The sequence below is a fragment of the Diorhabda carinulata genome, chromosome 8, assembly GCF_026250575.1.
Source record: "Diorhabda carinulata isolate Delta chromosome 8, icDioCari1.1, whole genome shotgun sequence".
In the NCBI taxonomy this organism is placed as follows: Eukaryota; Metazoa; Arthropoda; class Insecta; order Coleoptera; family Chrysomelidae; genus Diorhabda; species Diorhabda carinulata.
Genome location: NC_079467.1, coordinates 20994415 through 21013239, shown reverse-complemented (window position 1 = coordinate 21013239; position 18825 = coordinate 20994415). Strand labels below are relative to the sequence as shown.

At 31.6% G+C, this 18825-nt stretch overlaps 1 protein-coding gene across 3 annotated transcripts in view; it reads right to left on the bottom strand.

Moving 5' to 3' along the window:
* LOC130897310 (vasoactive intestinal polypeptide receptor 2-like) overlaps positions 1-18825 on the bottom strand; it is a 97679-nt gene that overhangs the window by 16737 nt on the left and 62117 nt on the right. The window contains exons 1-2 of one of the 3 annotated variants that reach the window (XM_057806087.1): positions 13590-13780; positions 2181-2327 (exon numbers count right to left, since the gene is read on the bottom strand). In XM_057806087.1, coding sequence (XP_057662070.1) covers positions 2181-2319 — 139 coding nt within the window. In that variant the 5' untranslated portion in view covers positions 2320-2327; positions 13590-13780. Of the gene's footprint in view, positions 1-2180; positions 2328-13589; positions 13781-18825 lie in introns of those variants that run through there. The other 2 variants (XM_057806088.1, XM_057806090.1) reach the window with 2 other exon arrangements.

The window sequence follows — 18825 nt, the reverse complement described above, 5'->3', positions numbered from 1 at the left end:
TCATTAGAATTACCAAGTGCATCAAAATGTATAGATTTAATTCGAAATATGAAGAGATTTTGTAGGGATCTCGAGATAACTTGGAATTATAGAGAGGTTCGAATTATCGCAGGTTTGAATTAACGAGAGTCGACTGTATATAACATCCTAATTTTCAATTATAACAGTTTATAACAGTTTTTGAGGTTAAATCATAAAAAAGTTAAGAAATATTTTTAAAAGTATTGCGAAGTTTTGTCGGCATATTAGTTGGTATAAGAATAAAAATTAAATCGCTACAATATAAACAATTCAAGACGTATTAAAATAGTAAATTTTTAATACTATGTTTCAATCATTCTCAAACTAAGTCACGTGCCAATTGGCTGAAGTCGTTCTTTTTTTACAGATAAACGTATCTTTTTTAGATCAGTTTCGTTAAATTAAGATCCAAATCGATCGTAAAGTCTCCAAAATAAACATCCAGTTAGTGTCCTTCATAAAACACCGATTCCTGTGTTACTTAATGGAAGTATTATTTTTTTTGGTCCATATAACGTAACTATCTCTATTTTTCGGCCAATCTTTATTGTCAAAACCTTGATCCCAACCCTATTAACTGATGTTAAGGATAATAGACTCATGTTGGCAAATAGTAACCCTAATAAACTTCAAATATTTGACGTTAAATGATTATTGTTTCTCTCGGCTCATGACTGTTTTTTCTTGTTATACGATTGTAATAAATTTTGTTCATTAAGTTTTATTACCACAAACCAACATGTACCATAACGCAGATAATTTAAAAACTAGATAATTACTAAATTATACAACAAAGTTATTTGGTTAAAACAATATATAATATGTAGGGAAAAACCTCAATTTATGAATAATATTACGTATGTAAAATGGTATATCGGGTGCCCCACTTAAAATTTGCTACCCTAAATATTACCACTAGTTTTCGGAAAATGTCGAAAAAGTCAATTTTGATTCACATAGGATTGAATATTTATCTTAATGTCGTTTTTGATTTCTACAACCCCTTAAGAAATTTTCAATGGCAAGTCAATTTGCACATCAAATAGAGTTGAGTAAGTAAATCTGGTGACCTTGGTGGCCACTGTACTGCACCATCCAAGAAATAGTTCATTATTAGCTCACCATTAATCGATTGATTAGCGTGAGTAGGCGCACCATCACGTAAAAACCATATTCTTTGACTTTTGACAAGTGGTACTTCTTCCAATGAAAGAGGTAATTGGATTACTATGAAATATAAATACACCCAAACGACCATCTTCTAGATTGACTGTGTGTCAATTTGATCAGTTGATGAAGAATATAGAAAGTTTTGTCTGTTTAGAAAACAATTTTTATTAATCGTAGCTTTATCTCCAAATGGAATATAGTCGAAAAAGTCTGTTGATTAACTTTTCGTAGGGTTGCAAGTAAATGTGAGGGTGCATTTTGCTTTTATGAAGAAGTCTTTGCGCAACCGTAGTAGGTCAGTTCTTGTTCGTTGGAACTTATAGCAAAACATTGATTTTCTTCTATCACAGACTTTTTTAATAAATCATGCTTGTCATAATTAACTGAATCAGTGCTATTGATCCGGTACACCAATCTCTCCAAGCTTTTTATTGCATTCTAACAATATCCAAATCATATCAACCGTTTTATCACATATTGTAAATTTTTCAAAACACGAAGAATTGAATCAAACGGCTAATTCAAAAAACAATAATGTATTGTCATGTTATGTCATTGTGAAATATCAGTTTTTGGTTATATCTTTTTAAATGCCCTGTAGAACACATTCCAGCCATAGAAAATATAGGGTGTTTCTTTTAAAAAAATGTATCTTTGATATTACACAGCGTTCTGGAACACCCTGTAAGATTGTAAATAATTTTAAAATGTGAAGACTAATCATGGCTATAATCTTTCAAATTGACATTTCAAAGGACAAAGGAGGCACTGAACTTTATCACACTAATATAAATTGAATAGTCAAGAAAAAAATTTACATTGCGATTTTGGACCTGTATTTTGAATTTCGAGCCTTTTTTTTCCTCGGTAATTTGTCTCTATTATTAGTATTATTGATAAATGGAGTGATTTTAAAAAAAGTTCATCTCTTTTATCAAGAATATGTTTACAAAAGAAGAAGATGTAATTGATATAATAAACTAACTTACTTCTTGTTGTTTTGTTGAAAAAAGGAGACTGATGTTTGTTTTTAACATCTAAACCATATAAAACTGTACAATTTTGTTCCGCCAGAAGTAATTCTCTATCTTGTTTTTCCAAAATTATTTGAATGTGACGATTAGGCATGATATAATCTGTAACAGAAGAAGATACAGATTTTAACTAAACGATGACTAACGCAATCAAAAGAAGTTGAGGCAGAAAAGCAAAATTACTTTGGTTTATCAACATGAACAAAAAAAGTTGATTATAATAAAGTAAATTAACCTTTAAAAAAAGCTCTAATGTGACACTTAGGTGTGGTCACTGGTACAGTGAGTCTTATTCAGAAGACACTTCCATATTTATGTTATGGGAAGGAATTCAATTATGAACTTTTACACAGTCATACAGTCATTATTAGATTGTGAATGTGTATAATAAAAAATAAGTTTTTTTTTAATAAGTTTTGAAAGATTGATAAGAAATTGACTTTTCGATTTAACTTGTCTTTATCAAAATATGATATTGACAATTTGCGTATTTATATTAATATCATATTTTGATAGAGACTGAAGTTAAGTCGAAACGTCAATTTCTTATCAATCTCTCAAAAATTATTAAAAAAAACTAATTTTAAAACAGAAGATATCTAAAATTAATAAACCATATGTATAGAAGATTAAAATATTATCATTTATTGAATAGGTGTACGATCGGATATAGATTTGAGATTTTAGTTAATTATCTTGAAAAGTTAGGCCCATCATGTGTAAACATTCGATTATAATTCGTTTATAATACGGTCCTGTAATTTATTAACATGTTATAGAAGATTATTATTATTTTTATAACATCTATTCGAATCACATAAAAATTGCAATAACAAGTTCTCTTGATTGTCTAATACTTAATTGCATTTTCTTCTAACTTCACACAAACATTTAAAATTCATTTCTTTTCACGTTATGCAGTTTTTCTACTAGCTCAATTCACTCAAAGTTGCTCTTATTATTGCGTTTCATTATGTATTTCACCAGATCTTAATATAATTTGAAATTTAGGATGTTGAAATGTCAATATTGTTACTTTCATAGTTGTACTTCCAGCACCAGTAACACCGTTTATGTTAATACAGATATAACCCCCATTCCGAGCCGTCTAAATGACCTCCAAGCCCACTACGTGATTCGTACCATCGAATCAAATAACTCCGCTGCCAAAGAAACCTTCCTGAAATCTACCTCAACCCTCCCTAATCCATAAGATAAAACCCCTATGTTACCACTTCGTCGATCGTCGGTGTTTCTTACAGGTTTATGCGGTTTCTAGTGAACCGGTTCATCAGCCAAATGGTCGACGATAGAATAATGCAGTCTCAGCTGCACCCACCCGCTTCCCAATTAAAATTTTTCAAAAAAAAACATAAATTTTCAAAAAATAAACTCACAAAAAACTTGTTAGCTTTTCATCTTTTCCAGCCAGGACAGCAAACACAACCACACGCAATCTTTACAACCTTAGACATGCAGAGTAGCAACTCCTATATCAGGGCCAATTCCAACAAACCCTCTTCCTGTAACAAATTTCCCTTATCCTACCAAAAAATTTTGTCCAACGAATTTCCCTCTCCCTCTAGCTATACTCCATCATTAGTATAAGTCATCATATTTGTTATATTTTCATAAAAAACACAACAATATGGATACCATCATAATATTCGCCAAAATAAAATACCTTCATTGCTTTTTTGTTATAATTTAGACGTGATATATCCAGAAATCACTCTGTAACTATATATCGAGAGGATGGAAAGATACCAAATCCTTATAGTAAATAATAGATAGAAATTGATAGGTAAATAAAACAGATGGTTCTCGCGATAATGAAATTAATGTACAAAGTGAGTGAATGTTTGTCTGTATATTTTGAGATACAAAGAAACTAGAGGAGTTACAGCTGGCAAGACTACATTTCTAAGTATTACCAATAAACTTTGATTGCACAAGAGAAAATTTGTGCACTATGATCTCATATAATTTGAGGGTCGGTTGAAATAACGGAAGCACCGCGCATTTGGTGATGAAAGTTGTTTGAGGAGTTTATCTCACATGCACTTATATTGTTTTTTCCCGGTTTTCCATCGCTTATGGTGTCCGTAAATCATAAACGATTCTTCGATGTTTCATAAACTGTAATGGTGCTTTTTATTAACTCACTCTGTATCTAAAAAGATTACACTGGTTTAACATTGAGACATTAGACTTAATTATACGTTGTTGTGCCTATAAAAAGATATTTTGAGACAATAGTTATCGGTTTTGATAAGAGGACCGTTACCTGTATTTGTATTAATTTAATCTGTCGTCGATAAATAAAATTGGTTTGTTCAAGATAATATTTTCACGAGATGCTTCAACATATGTTATGGGTTATGCTTCTTTGACGTCTAATAATTTTTCTAAACGACTGTGAGCAGCTATTTTAACTTTGGTAAAAATGCAGGGCCGGATTAAGCTAGGGGCTTGGGGGGGCTATAGCCCCGGGCCCCAGGTTCAAGAGGGCCCCATCATTTGGAAATCATTCTGTATTTTTTGATGTGTTGATACCATAAATCTAACATATTGATATTATTTTGTGAATTTTTCCGGGTTTTCGAATTCTTTAAGGGGGCCCCGTCATTATTTTAGCCCCGGGCCTTATAAATCTTAATCCGGCCCTGTAAAAATGACAATTGACACTCGTAATTTAATATATTTCATACTTATTGTTAGTGACAGAGAAACCAGAACACTCAATCAAAATTATTTTATTTCAAAGTTTGGCATGAATATCGAAGAGTCGTGATACGTTGATGATTAACATCAAATTCCAATCAAGAGAACTTTAAGACGTTGGGCTCCAAACAAAATTGATAAACTTTCCCCTGGACCCAAAAATTCTTTTGTGTTTTTACACTCCATATGGGTTTCGAACCAAGGAAAAATTTATTTGAAAGAAAAAGTACGACAAAATGATGTTCTTTTTGTGCGGTCCATATGCTCTCTATGGGCCCGAGGTAAAGTACTACCTCAAGGGCCCAGAGAGGTCCTATGGACCATACACAGAAAACATCATTTTTGTACTTTTTATTCGAAATAAATCTTTTTATTTCCTATTTGCAAAATGGAAAAACAAAATTTTGTTTGCTTTTTTATCTTTTGAACGATAAATTATACATTTATGTGTAAAAAAATGTATGATTTGTTTTGAAAAATCTTATATAAGATCAAGGTAATGTAAAGGTAGCTCAAAAAAATTTAAATAAATATTATTTGATTTATGTTGAGAGAACAAAAAAATATGGAAAGTAAGTGGACTTGAAAGTTATGACGATCCAGGACGGTCTAATAAAACTGTGAAAAATATTTAAATACGGTCCTTCTACCACTGAAACAATAAAATTGACGAATCATAGGCTACGAGTAATCGTCGTATTAATGAAAACTTGCATGTGACTGATTAATTTCATTCGTAGTTTGTTACATTATAAGTACATTTAGCAACTAAGAACTGCGATTAGTTAGTGGAATAGCAACATTGTTTTTTGCCGTCTATAGGGTGCCAACAGATGTAAACAAATTTTTTTTGGTGAAAAAATTAGATCTCCAGTTTCCGGATTTTACGCATAATGTACAACTTCCTCGGGAAAAAATGCTAATGGGTCATTCCTATGTATGGAAAATGAATAATTTATATGAAAATAGGAGTATCTCGTGTACGAAACGTAACGGAAATCGGTCAGTTTAAAAAAATATATGTATTATTCATTTTCCGTTTTAATATACTCACGGCAGAAAAAAAATAATGGGAAAGATGAGAACTGAAAGTGTCGTTTTTAAATAATTTGTTTACACAATTTGAAAGAAAACAACTCATCTATTATTCATCAAAAAAAGGTTTGGTTCATAGACATAGTCTTCCAAATAATAAATAATTCACACTTTTCTATGTAAATTGACAATAATAAATATCGTCATACGAACGGTAGTTGGGCGTCTTTTTTAGTCGAAAAAAATAACTTAATGCAGATAATTTTTCTTCTTTTGGCAAATTTTACTTGTTTGTAACGTTGAAAAACAACGTTCGGCCTCTGATATTGATAGCAAATTATCTGGATATTTTTTTTCATAATTTGCAAACTTTTAGACGTTACCTAAATTAGTTAGTAACAACCAGGGGTCCAGATTGGATGTGTAATTTTGCGAGAAATTGTCAACCAAGAAATATTGTCAAATTTATTAAAATCTCTATCTTTTAGTTCGTTGGCGATACGTGTCTTGATTGGGGATTACACCTGTTCCGTAACAATCATGGTTATTACTATTTTACAAAGTATTTAAGTTCTTCGAGAGGATGTTGAGAGAACAGGAAAAACTCCTGATAAGTGTGCAAACAAACAGATTTATTGATGTCGATGAAGCAGACATCAAATTAACGTGGTGTATACAACAATGTATATATTTATGTTTCTAAATGTTCATGATTTTATGTCATTTCTGTTTGAAAATTAGTTTTTTTAAATAACTTTTGAAAGATAGATAAAATTGATGTTTAGAGTCTTTATTAAAATATGATATTGAAACTGACAATTTGCGTATTTATATTGATCTATAGATCACCTTCATCATGAATATCAAAATAAGAATAAAATCAAAATAGAATTTTGTTCTAATAAGGAGATGTAAGGACTAGGGAGAAATCAATCCTTCTTACTAGAATAAACTTCCAGTCTGATTCTTTTTGATAATTTTTGAAAGATAGATAAAATTGACGTTTCGACTTTTTTTCAAGTCTTTATCAAAATATGATATCAACACTGATAAATAATTTGCGTATTTATATTGATCAATAGATTACCTCCATCGTGAATATCAAAATGGGAATAGAATCAGACTGGTTTATTCTAGTTTATTCTAGTAAGAAGGATTGATTTCTCCCTAGTCCTTACATGTCCTCTTTAGAACAAAATTCTAGTTTGATTTTATTCTTATTCTGATATGAATGATGAAGGTGATCTATTGATCAATAAAAATACGCAAATCGTCAGTGTCAATATCATATTTTGATAAATACTTAATGATACTTAATACTAAAAAGTCGAAACGTCAATTTCATCTATCTTCCAAAAATTATTTAAAAAAAATAATTTTGAAACAAAAGAGAACTAAAACCAAGAAAATATATAAACATAAACATATCGAAAGGTCCAAGAAATAAGAAATTAAAGAAAACAACGTATATATTTAGCATCTGTTTTTCCCAATATTTACTAACATTATTTATATCTTTTTCGATTTTTCATGGGCATGTCTGGAATGTTTTATGCTAATTTTGGTCTACATTACTTTGCAAACAAACGAAATACACGGAAGAAACTTGAAAAATACTTTTTTAATGAATTTAAAGTTTAATTCTTGATGGATACACAGTGAAGTCACACTTCAAAGTTGAACATTCATTCTAATAATTATTAATAAACTCAAGCGAAGCCATCTCTACTATTACAGTGTGTGCCGGACTAATTGGTACCACCGATCGGCTCATACCGAAGCTACCTCTAAAGATCCCGCCGATACGCATAAACTCAATGTAATTCGTGCAAACTTAGAGCTGGCTTGAGCGCAATTTATTTTCCCTGCTCATAGCAGAAAACGAAGTATCTTTGTATATAGAAGAAGAAAGATTTTTGTAAGTTATTCACAACTATTAACAAGTACATAGTAGTAGAACGACATATATGATGAACGAGTGAAGGAGTACAGACTGAAGATAAAACAAAGGCTGATAGAAGGAAAGTTGATTATAGAAAATGAGAAAAATGTGAAACTAGACATATAATATTGAATATTGAATATTCCAAATTTGTTTGGGTATTACCTTCTAATAGAACATTGTTATAAACGCATTGGCAAAGGCGATGGAAATTCTCAAAATCTAATCTTCCAGAAAAAACTTTATAATATAAATATTTGACTAGATAGTTTGGCAATAGTTTGTAGCTGCTAGTACGACGAAGGAGGACGAAAATCATGAGCAGTGAAAATAAATTAGTTCGATATAGAGTGCTTATAAAATAAGAAAACATCCCACTATTCTAGTCACGTTTCAATAGTACTTATATTCTATTTTATCGAAGGGATGTTCGAATGAAAAGGTACTACAATCTGGATATAATGAGTCTTTATTGAAAAGTAATTACCACGGGCTTAAGCACAACTATCCCACTGTTTACCAAGCCGAAGAATTCGCCGCTTTCAGAATTCCTGTGGCTCTGACAAATGCCACTCTTCTACTGTCTTCATCAGTTTTAGTTGAAAACCACTACCTTTAATACATTTTGTATGACCTTGGAGACGTGTGGAGTAGAATCACTCCCTCTGTGAGTTAACAGGAAATGTGCTTCTGATGAACTGGCGAAGGCTATGGAGAATATCACATTTCAGAAATCTCGTTATTCCTCAATCGTGGAATTTTGCAATATGATCGTTATAATGTCCTCACAATGTAACGCCCGTTTGGATAACTAATTATAGTCTTCAGAAACTGAAAGTAAGCTGAAATTTTATTTAGCGGTTCCTATAAAACCACTCTATTGTTTTACGTTTCACGAGCTACCCAAACAGAGTTAGGAGAAGATAATTCAATAAATACGTTAAGTAAAGTAAGGGAAATAAGAAGACGAAATGATGAAAATTATGAAATATGTATATTATATTATGATCTACCCAGTTATATTAAGATATAACCAACGGAATTGAAGGGAAAATCAACGAATCAATTAATCGATTTGTAGTTGCTGTGATAAAACTTTGAATGAATTAACAACAGAACTTTTGAGTGAGATTTGTACAGGCGAATTTTGTTTCAAGAAGCTGCTGAATCTATTAATAGAGACAGAAGCACTCGAACAATTATGGGCTTTCAATGCTATTGTCAATATGAGTTGATAAAACAACGCAAGAGGCAAAATACATAACGAAATTGCAAGTTTAGATTATAACAATCCTGTGATCAATTCTCGTAATTTATTTGGAAACATCACGAAATAGAAACGATGTTACGATCCACCCGGCCATATCCAGAGGTTTCCAGCCATATCGCGATATGTCCAATTGAATAATAGAGGCAATTGACAAATAGGTTACTCCACTCGTGAAATAATCGACTATATCGGTACATCGTGATGTAAACAGGTAAATCTCGATCGGTTCAGTTAAATGATATCCGAAAAAAATTGTGTGCAATTCATTTTATTATCATAATTGTTATAATTTGTATTTGTTTTATAGCAAATATACGTAATTTCGAGTATAATGGAAGAATGTTTACATTGTATTTGAGTTCATTATCAAATTGATATAAAAAATTTGTATCACTTAGTTTATATTTTGTGACGGATCTGTATTTTACGGATGGACTCGCCACGAAAGTAAAAATTTCACTCTTAATGAAACAATTTCCTATATTTCTCGGGATATATAAGTAAACATAATCTTGTGAAGCTGGTAAAGAAAACGATTTTTTTAATTTCATATTGGAAAAAATAAATTTGAACCGAAAATCTTTGTCTGTTCGATTTGAAAAAAGCACGTATTCAGTGTTTGTCAAAGAAATCATTTCTTAGGGATGGAAAATTGTTAAATTTTAATAACAATGAAATCTAAGACGATGAAAATGTTGGAAACACATTCGTCCAACACCACGAAATTAATAGTTAAGAAAATGTAGTCCAGACGCTGGATGGAGTTGAGTATGCAAAATGTGAGGACCGGCAACTATGCTCAAATTCTTTTACTTGAGATTATTTACCTAAATAATAGAAAATCACATGTTGCCGGCAGCTGTGCTGGTCCGTCTCCCTTATCCCCTTCCCCTTTTCCCTGCTCGGCACGTTGCTGAGCCATAGCGCTTGGAGTAGTCAGTAGAAAAGAAGTTATAGTCCATAACGGTTTATTTTTGCGTATTCAAATAATAATATTTAAGTTTTTTCGCAGTCGACTGTTTTCTTAGTGTTATTTATTTAAATAACAGCGCGGACAATGTCACTGCAAGTGATAAATGTGAAGAAGCGTAAGATAAATGAATTGTCGTGTTTGTTTTGTGATAAATCGGGTGATTTAGTGAAGAATCCAAAACCACGAACGTTTATTAGTATTAAAAAAGCAACGGATCGCAGAAAAGATGATATTAGTAAGAAAATAGAAAGTGATACAGACTTTACTGCACACAATTGTTCCTGGCATCGAGCTTGTATTGCAACTTATATTAGTGAAGAGAAAATAAGGCATCGAGAATTAGCATTACTAAAGCAGGACAATGCCTCTACTTCCACCTCCTCTACAGAAGCAAATGTTTCAGGTAGCCAACGTGTTCGTCGGTCATCAAGAAGTGAATTAAAACTTGATACGAAACAGAAGTGTTTAATCTGTGGTAAACAAACAATGTTCTGAAATTTCAGCAGCGGAACAAATTTTAAATACTGCCCGAAAAAAAAGATGATGTTTTCACAAAAATTGGCACTTGCGAACAACCAGTTGATTTATTTGCAATGGAAGTGAGGTATCATAAACATTGTGATTATCTGCGACTACCAAGAAATTCTGACAATTCAGCTGGCAGACCTTCAATTAAAATACCACATGACATACTTATAGAGGCATTTGAAAAGCTGATTGGTGAACTGAAACATCAATTAACATCTCACTCTTTTGAAGTGTCATTCTTGGTTAAGCGACTAGCTGAACTCACTGAAATAGAAGATGCAATTGTAGAAAATCGCGTTATGAAATCACTGCTCATTGATAAGAATGGTGAAAATGCTTTATTTTAATATCTGAGTGATAGATCAAAATCATCATTGGTGTTTATGGGCAATATACCACTGGATGAATTCATTGAAAAAATGCGTACCGTAAATTCAAGAAACTATGTTCAAGTAGCTAAACAACTCCGAAAATAAATATTAAATACCAAAGTAATACCAGATGGATATTTGTGTGATGAAATTTTAATTGAACAATTTTTACAAAAAGGTCAATTACCGAATACCAAATGTTTATGCAAGCATTGTTCAGTGCAAAGAATAATAAATTAAGTGAGAATTATAATCGACGAGCTTTATCAGTGTTTTATGATGTGTATAATACGATTACTGAAAAACAGACTCCAAAGCATATAGCTTTAGCTCAATCTGTACATCATTTGACTCGATCGAAACAATAAATCGTTATATTGAGTAAATGTGGACATTGCACCAATTACAAAGCATTAAAAAACCTCGATAACGAAATAACAACGTCAATTATGTGTGAAGATATAGACAAAAAATTGCTTATTCCTAAAAATATAGTTCGAGATTCATTGTCAGAATAAAAAAGATGATAATTATCATTTTTTCATTTATAACATATGAAAATATGATTTTCTTGAATTAAAAATTTTTTTTATCAATAATGATTGTTTTTATTTTTAATTTTCCTTTTAATTTTATCACTTGACTAGCTGTAAGTATCTTTAATCATAAAAATCAATTAGATATTCTCACTAAAACAATAATAATAACAAAGTATGTGTTCAGTTCATTTAATAGATCTCTAAGGGGGTGGAGTGTAAAAAAAATTGACCCATATGGCTCCTGGCAACATCCAGAATGATAATCTGCATGCTTTTCTGAGTTCAAAACCCAACACCGAATGCGGTCCTCACATTTTGTACACTCAACTCCATCCAGCGCCCGGTCTAATGAGCATAGATAGAAAAAATGAAATTGAATCTTCATAACATCAATATAAATTTTAAATCTAGAAAAACTTAAATTATCATCAAAAGACAAATTTCAAAGAAAAATAAATATCGATACAAAATAATCGAACTAATTAAAATAAAATAAATAATGACAGAAAAAAATGTGTTTTAGCATATCTAAAGGGATTGTTCTGAATCAGAGGGAAACTACTTTAAATAATCATAGCATGATGATCCGAATCAAACTTTTTGTCTATGTTATTTGGACGAATATATAAATCTCGAAGGGCGATATGGATGTAATTTGTGATGAGATAAACATGTGACATACCAAAAGATTCAGGCGTACTTGGGCATTAGTTTCACTTCCATATAACATAGACATTTGGCTGTCAAAAAGTTTTGACAATCGCTCAAAAAACGCTCGTGTCGATAGGTGCAAAGAATTGTTGAGAAAATTCAATCTCAATGCTTCAAAAAATGTCTAGTGACGAACCATGGATCTGTGCTTATTGATGAATCCAAAATTAAACAACAATCGATTGTACGGATTTTTCAAGATCAGCCAAATCCAACAAAAGTTGTTCGCGCACGAATCAAATAGTCGCCTGTTTTTTCGGAATAAATGTGGTCACCGTTCCATTAGAGCAACGTATAACGGTTAATTCTGATTGGTACATCAGTATTTGTTTGCCAGAAGTTTTCGAAAAAATCACGCAGAAGACGAATCATTCTTCACCACATCCATTGAGGCTCAGTTTAAACGAAAACGTTTTTGAACAATCAAAATATTAAATTGATGGGTCATACGCCTTGTTTGGTACCCAACGATTTCTTCTCATTCCTGGAGATCAGAAATAAATTCGTTTACACCTGAAAAAGCGGTTGATGCGCTCAAATCAAATGTTTTGGGAATGGAGAAAATGCTTCGACAATTAGTTCAAACGCTTGAAAATTGTATTGATCATGGAGAATATTTTGATGATGTCTCTCAACTAGCTATGTTTGTTGAGATTCATACTTGATTTATTATAAATTTCCGTCAACTTAATTCAGAAAATGCAGAGCGATTCCAATATATTTATAAGATGATTTTCAAATTAATTGTAATGTAATAAAAAGTGTTTATTTCTTCAGCTCTTTCTTAAATAAGCAATATTTCTTGACCTACATTAATTAAACTCTATTATCTTATTCTAATCAATCAAAATTGACACTTGTGACAATGACATTTGTGACATCCCTGACAGATCTATCATAGACATCACAACCCACAGATAAATAAAGTGAAACAAATTAAAACTAAAGAAATACTATTTCTTTACATTTTTACGTCAAAATCATCTTCTTTTATGTGCTCATTAAAGTTCACTTTGTATTCTACTGTATTATTTTGTTCTTTTTTTTATATTCAACAGTTTTTCTTCTTTGCAAAATAACTTTTGAGTTATCTGAAGATCTTCGTTCTGAGTTGAATTAATTTTTTTTATTAAATCAAATCCAATTAGAAAATCAAATTTGAAATTCTATTCATCCATCACATATACATCCACCGATTTTTCAATGTCAAATATTTTTATATTATATATTTTATGAAAGAATTTTAGATTTTGTACAATGAAACAACTTACTTGTCTAATAATACAAATTTAAAAATTGCGCCAACAGAAAGTTGAGTAATACAAACAACCACTAAACCACAACAAATAAAAATTATTTGTACGCGACGATTCTCGATATAACAAAATTGAAGTGATCCTTAATAATTAGATCATTTGCGATAATCTAAATTGTAAACATTACCGAGTCAAGATATAAAACTGAAATAATTACGGGGACCTATCACGATATATATCCAAATAATCTTGAAGTTTAATCCCTGTTTTGAGTACAGGGTGTTCAAATAAAAATATTGTTACACATCAAGATTCAATGAGTTATTAACAGATATCCAGAATTAATAGAAACCAAGTATGATATCTTTTGCTGTTTATGAAATTTCTATCTATATAATATATGTCTATTAAGTTCTGCCTTCGATTGTTTGCTGCTTTCATGATCAATAGACCTAGAATATGATTATGATTTGCCTAACAGTTGCAATAAAAGTGATTCTATATCTTACACTTATCAGATGTTCAGAGAAGAAGCCACCAAGGAAAAACCATTCTCAAAAAATAAATCCGGGTCATGCCTCAGGATGAGCTAACGAAAAATTTAGCTTTGAGAAAAAATGTACCTCAAAACTAAGCGAATGCTATCAAATGATATGCGAATTGCTCCAAAATAGCACATAGAACAGGAATAGGAGTGAAGGATCTTGAACTAAACACTCTGAAAGCCTGGGCAATACAAGTATTTCTACAGAAATATATGCAATTTAAAAATGTGTCCAGTCAATCTAGAAAGGAATTCTGGCAAACAGTAGATCATCATTTTGGCCAATAGCCAATCGGCCATTAGAGCTTTAAGCTCCAATGTTATAAACTCCAAATTGGTTCGGAAATACCTGGACAAGCTAAATGAGCTTGGAATCCTCCAATGGATCCAGAGACACACCGGAGTGAAGAAGAACGAAATAGCTGGTAAACTCGATAAAATAGGAGCGAACAAACCTTTCAAAGAACTTCAACCCTTTTGTGGCATCGGCTACAAAATAATAGGAAAAAGCACTGGAAAAGAAGAAGCAAAACTAATTATTGGGACAACCTACATGGGCTGAGACAGACAAAGACATTCCGGAGTAACTATTACCAAGGAAAATCTATTGAATGATTCAATTTAGGACATAACAGAAGACTTGTCGGAGTAGTGTCAATGGACACGATAGGATTAGCAGAGATTCCAACGTGCAGATTCTGTTACGTAGAGGACGAACCCTCTGTCCACATTGTATAGGACTCTATGGAACTCCAGAACACTATACCCGGGAGCATTTGAAATAGAAGACCAGAACTTTCTATGTTGAGGAGGATCAATAGATCAAGTGTAAACACTGAGGATACCTAATGGGACACAATAGATCATTTGGGCCACAGTGCACATATAAGTTCTTTAGATCAATTTAAGAACAATTGAGAGCACTCAAGAACTCTCAATAGCTGCGTAATCACATAAGCAAAGGCAAAGTCCCAAGGAAAAGGAAAATAATCTACCCAGCCTTCTTAGACAGCCTTTTCCTCAGAATAACTCCTCCTGAATTGAGTGTACACCATTAATACACAGTCTGATCATTTGTGGTATACATCTATTACATACCGTTACCTTAAATCGCCTGTAATACGGCTCCCAGCACTAGAATATCACATCATTTATCCTAAGAAAACAAAACCAACCGATCCACAACATGCAATGTATTGCATCAAAGGCACCGTTTCTGATACCTTTTTTTTGTTTGGTGGACTATACGTGAATTTGGCCATTTTGAAGTGCTGAAACCTGAAGAAACTGTTAACGGATAGTTTTATCGCCTCCATATTTATATATTTATTATTTTGATATAAGTCAGATATAGTTAAATGGCTTAAAAACGTTCATATCGCTAAAATATATTCAGAAATGTATAAAACGGATAGTGAAGATGAGGTCTAGATATGCGTGGCATCACCAAGATAGTAAATGATGCTAAAAATATCATCTAAAATTTATTGCGAAATAAATCCAAGGAACATACGCTAATAAACATTTAATAGAATATTCAGGAAGCATAATAAGACCAATAAAAACATAATATACATAAAACAAGCAACTCAATAAATGAAACGGTGTTTAGAAAGATAAAACTAGATAATACTAAAAGTATTGTTTGTGGTTCATTAAGTTTATAATAAGTATACATTTATATGAAACAAAGTGTTCTTTTTATTTGTTTTTGAGCTCATAATTTGGGCTTACTAATTAAGTACTTATTAGATAGATTTTTTATTAAAAGTAGTATCGGTTCCGTCGAAGTTTATAACAAATGATTTAATTAAATTTTACACTTATACTAATTAATATTGAGTAATTTGTAGTACCAGTTACAGTACTTGAGGCCCACCTAATTTTTTTGTGCTTTTAAGAACTTATTCTCATTTCCTGATAACAATATAAGTAAACGAAAAAAACGTATGGTGATATTCTGTTTTTTCAAGGACCCTACATATGACATATTTTTGTATTTATAGGTGGGTCCACAAATGATATAAATTTCTTTGTTGTACGTCACAACGATGCGCAAAAATCTGTAACGGTAAACAAATAATGAAAAAACGTAAATTATTGCGTCAAGCATTTCTAATTGATGGCATTATTGAGGCTTCGTTGTTTTAATCACATACAGTTTCTTCGTCCAGCACCGTCTCCTCGTGAGACGATAAATAACGCCGAGGGATGTTGCGCAAGATCATTCCCTTGTAACAGAATAACGTAAAAACAACATTAGCTTAGGTAGACTTCGAATTGATCGATCGTCCGTCTTAATAACCAGACTTGACCCCCAGCGATTACCATCGATTCCCAGAAGTAAGTACTAGATGATTTTCTTCTGGTAATGGAATCGTGTGTGTGGTAAATCAGTAGTTTGCCCAGGTTAAACAATTTTTCTTTCAGGAGCCTTAGAAATGCGAGAATATCAATAGCAAAAATGTGTTAACCTCAAATATTGAAAAATAATGATATATTTCTTATTGTGTGGGTCAGAAGCAGAGCAAACGGATCAAACCTAGTATGTCACGAAATCTACAGAGGTTTGTTAACAATATTTTCCAAAATATTTCAATAAGTTTTTGCGAAGAATCGGTTCAATGCTGGCGTTTCATTTTCAGATATTCATTTCAAAATGGTTAATAAAACTGTGACCCATATTGTCATTTAGATAAATTTAGAAGATCCCGAAGGTAAAGTGGGGAATATACTTTCTGCATCTGTCTCACGAATGAAGTTGGAGGATTTTCTTGTCAAAAACTTGTAAATATTATTCTCCATATCTTTGGGTCACCTAAAGATAGGTTGCTTTCAGAATTCAGTATTGAAAATGTTGCGTTTCTTATAGTTTTAAAGTTTTGGGAAAATATTAATTTATACTTGTGTACTAAACACCATTGGTGAAATGAGTGATCAAATGTAGACTATTACACAATTGTTTTGTAGTATCTTATCTCTGTTTAATAAGTTACTCATAAATCATTCATCCTAATGTTCTTTCTTTATGGGTTAATTATAAATTATCGATTAAGGGGATTAATATTTTTTTGTAAATATCTTGATAGGGCCTAGTTTTTATGTGTTAAAGTATAAGCTCTTTTTTATTCAAATCTGCTCTACCTACTCGATCTTTCTTTAGTAAATTCCACCTGTGTTTCCGTTCCCTTCCTTATTTTATTTTTTTTTTGGTTGTAGCCCTCAACTGAATTTCCTGCTGTTGGAGTGGAATTGAGTTTGTTGTTTGTGATGCACCGGTTGATCTCCCAACCTGGCAGCTGTAGAACTGCGGAAAAAAAGTAACAAGCCGAATGGCATGTTACACAGTAATGAAAGTACTGCCCTAAGTTTACTGACTAATCTTCCTGAAATACTTTTATGAAGTAGAAATTACTCATTGAATGAGTTTCTCTTTGACCTTATTTACGAAAATCTTGAGGATTCCATTCGATTATACGCTATTAAGACTGAATGTACAAGGTGATTTATGCGTCAAGGATAATTGTTGACTGTTATAATCAAATCATTGACGCTGTATCAAAATAAACAAACAGCTGTATCAACAGTTGTCTTGATAAATGAACCTCTTGTATCGAATAGAGATTTATTCAGTTCATTCGTAGAACGGACATTGGATGCTCCCCAAACATAAATAAGACTTGATATATAGCCAAAAATATAACAGAATAAAGTGTAATTTTATTTTCTCCTTTTTTATCCAATGAAGCTTTTGATGAATTTATTGCGATCTTGACATATTCTCTCCATAGTACAACTTTTGAGATATTTCCCAGTAGAGGGACAAGATGAAAACTTAGTATTCCCAAGGAAGATAAAAACTAAACTTTTCTTCTGGGAAATATATATCGAACTGTTTGACAACTATACTGAAAACGTTTGTTGTTTGAAAAAAAAAAAACAAACCCTTTTTATTGGTTTAAAAAAATATCCTTTCGTTCATCTTGATCGCAGTATTCGGTGTTATTGTCGTACGTTAATAGTTATATAAATGGAAAATATCCACTTTCTGTGATTTCAGCAGGTTTAAAAGGTTGACATATATTCCAAATTAAAGAACAAAGTTTTCATATTTACAAGTTCGTTGCTTAAGAAATTTATATGTTTAGTTTCGAATTCAATAAATATTAGTAACTAAAGCGGAGTTTTCATAGAAATAGAAGACACAGTGAATCTACGAATTAACGTAGAAGAAGCTTATGAAAACAACTAAATCACAAAGGAAAGAAACAACCAAAAGGACAAAAACCCAAAATAAGCATGTGCAGTCATTTTATTTCACTGTAGCTAAGGATGAGGTGATACTCTATTTTAGTATCAGCGTACGACATTAATCATATTAATTCATCGAAAATTAATTTCATTCATTCATAATTCATTCGACTTGTTGCGGTCTTTCTCAAAATATTACTTATACTGATTGGATAATATTTTCCTTTCTTTTTCAGTTGTTATTTGTTAACGTTAAGTAATATTTTGATAATAACAGTAACAGGTCGAAAGTCTACTTTTTCATGGAAACTTCCTTTTATAAATTAACGATTTTTTAATATTTATCAATTGTTAATAGTGAAAAATGCGCTATAGTTTCGACGACATTTTTACTTGCTTGTTGCAACTCGTAGTTTATTCATATACTTATAGGACGCAAGTCGTTTCAATTGAAGT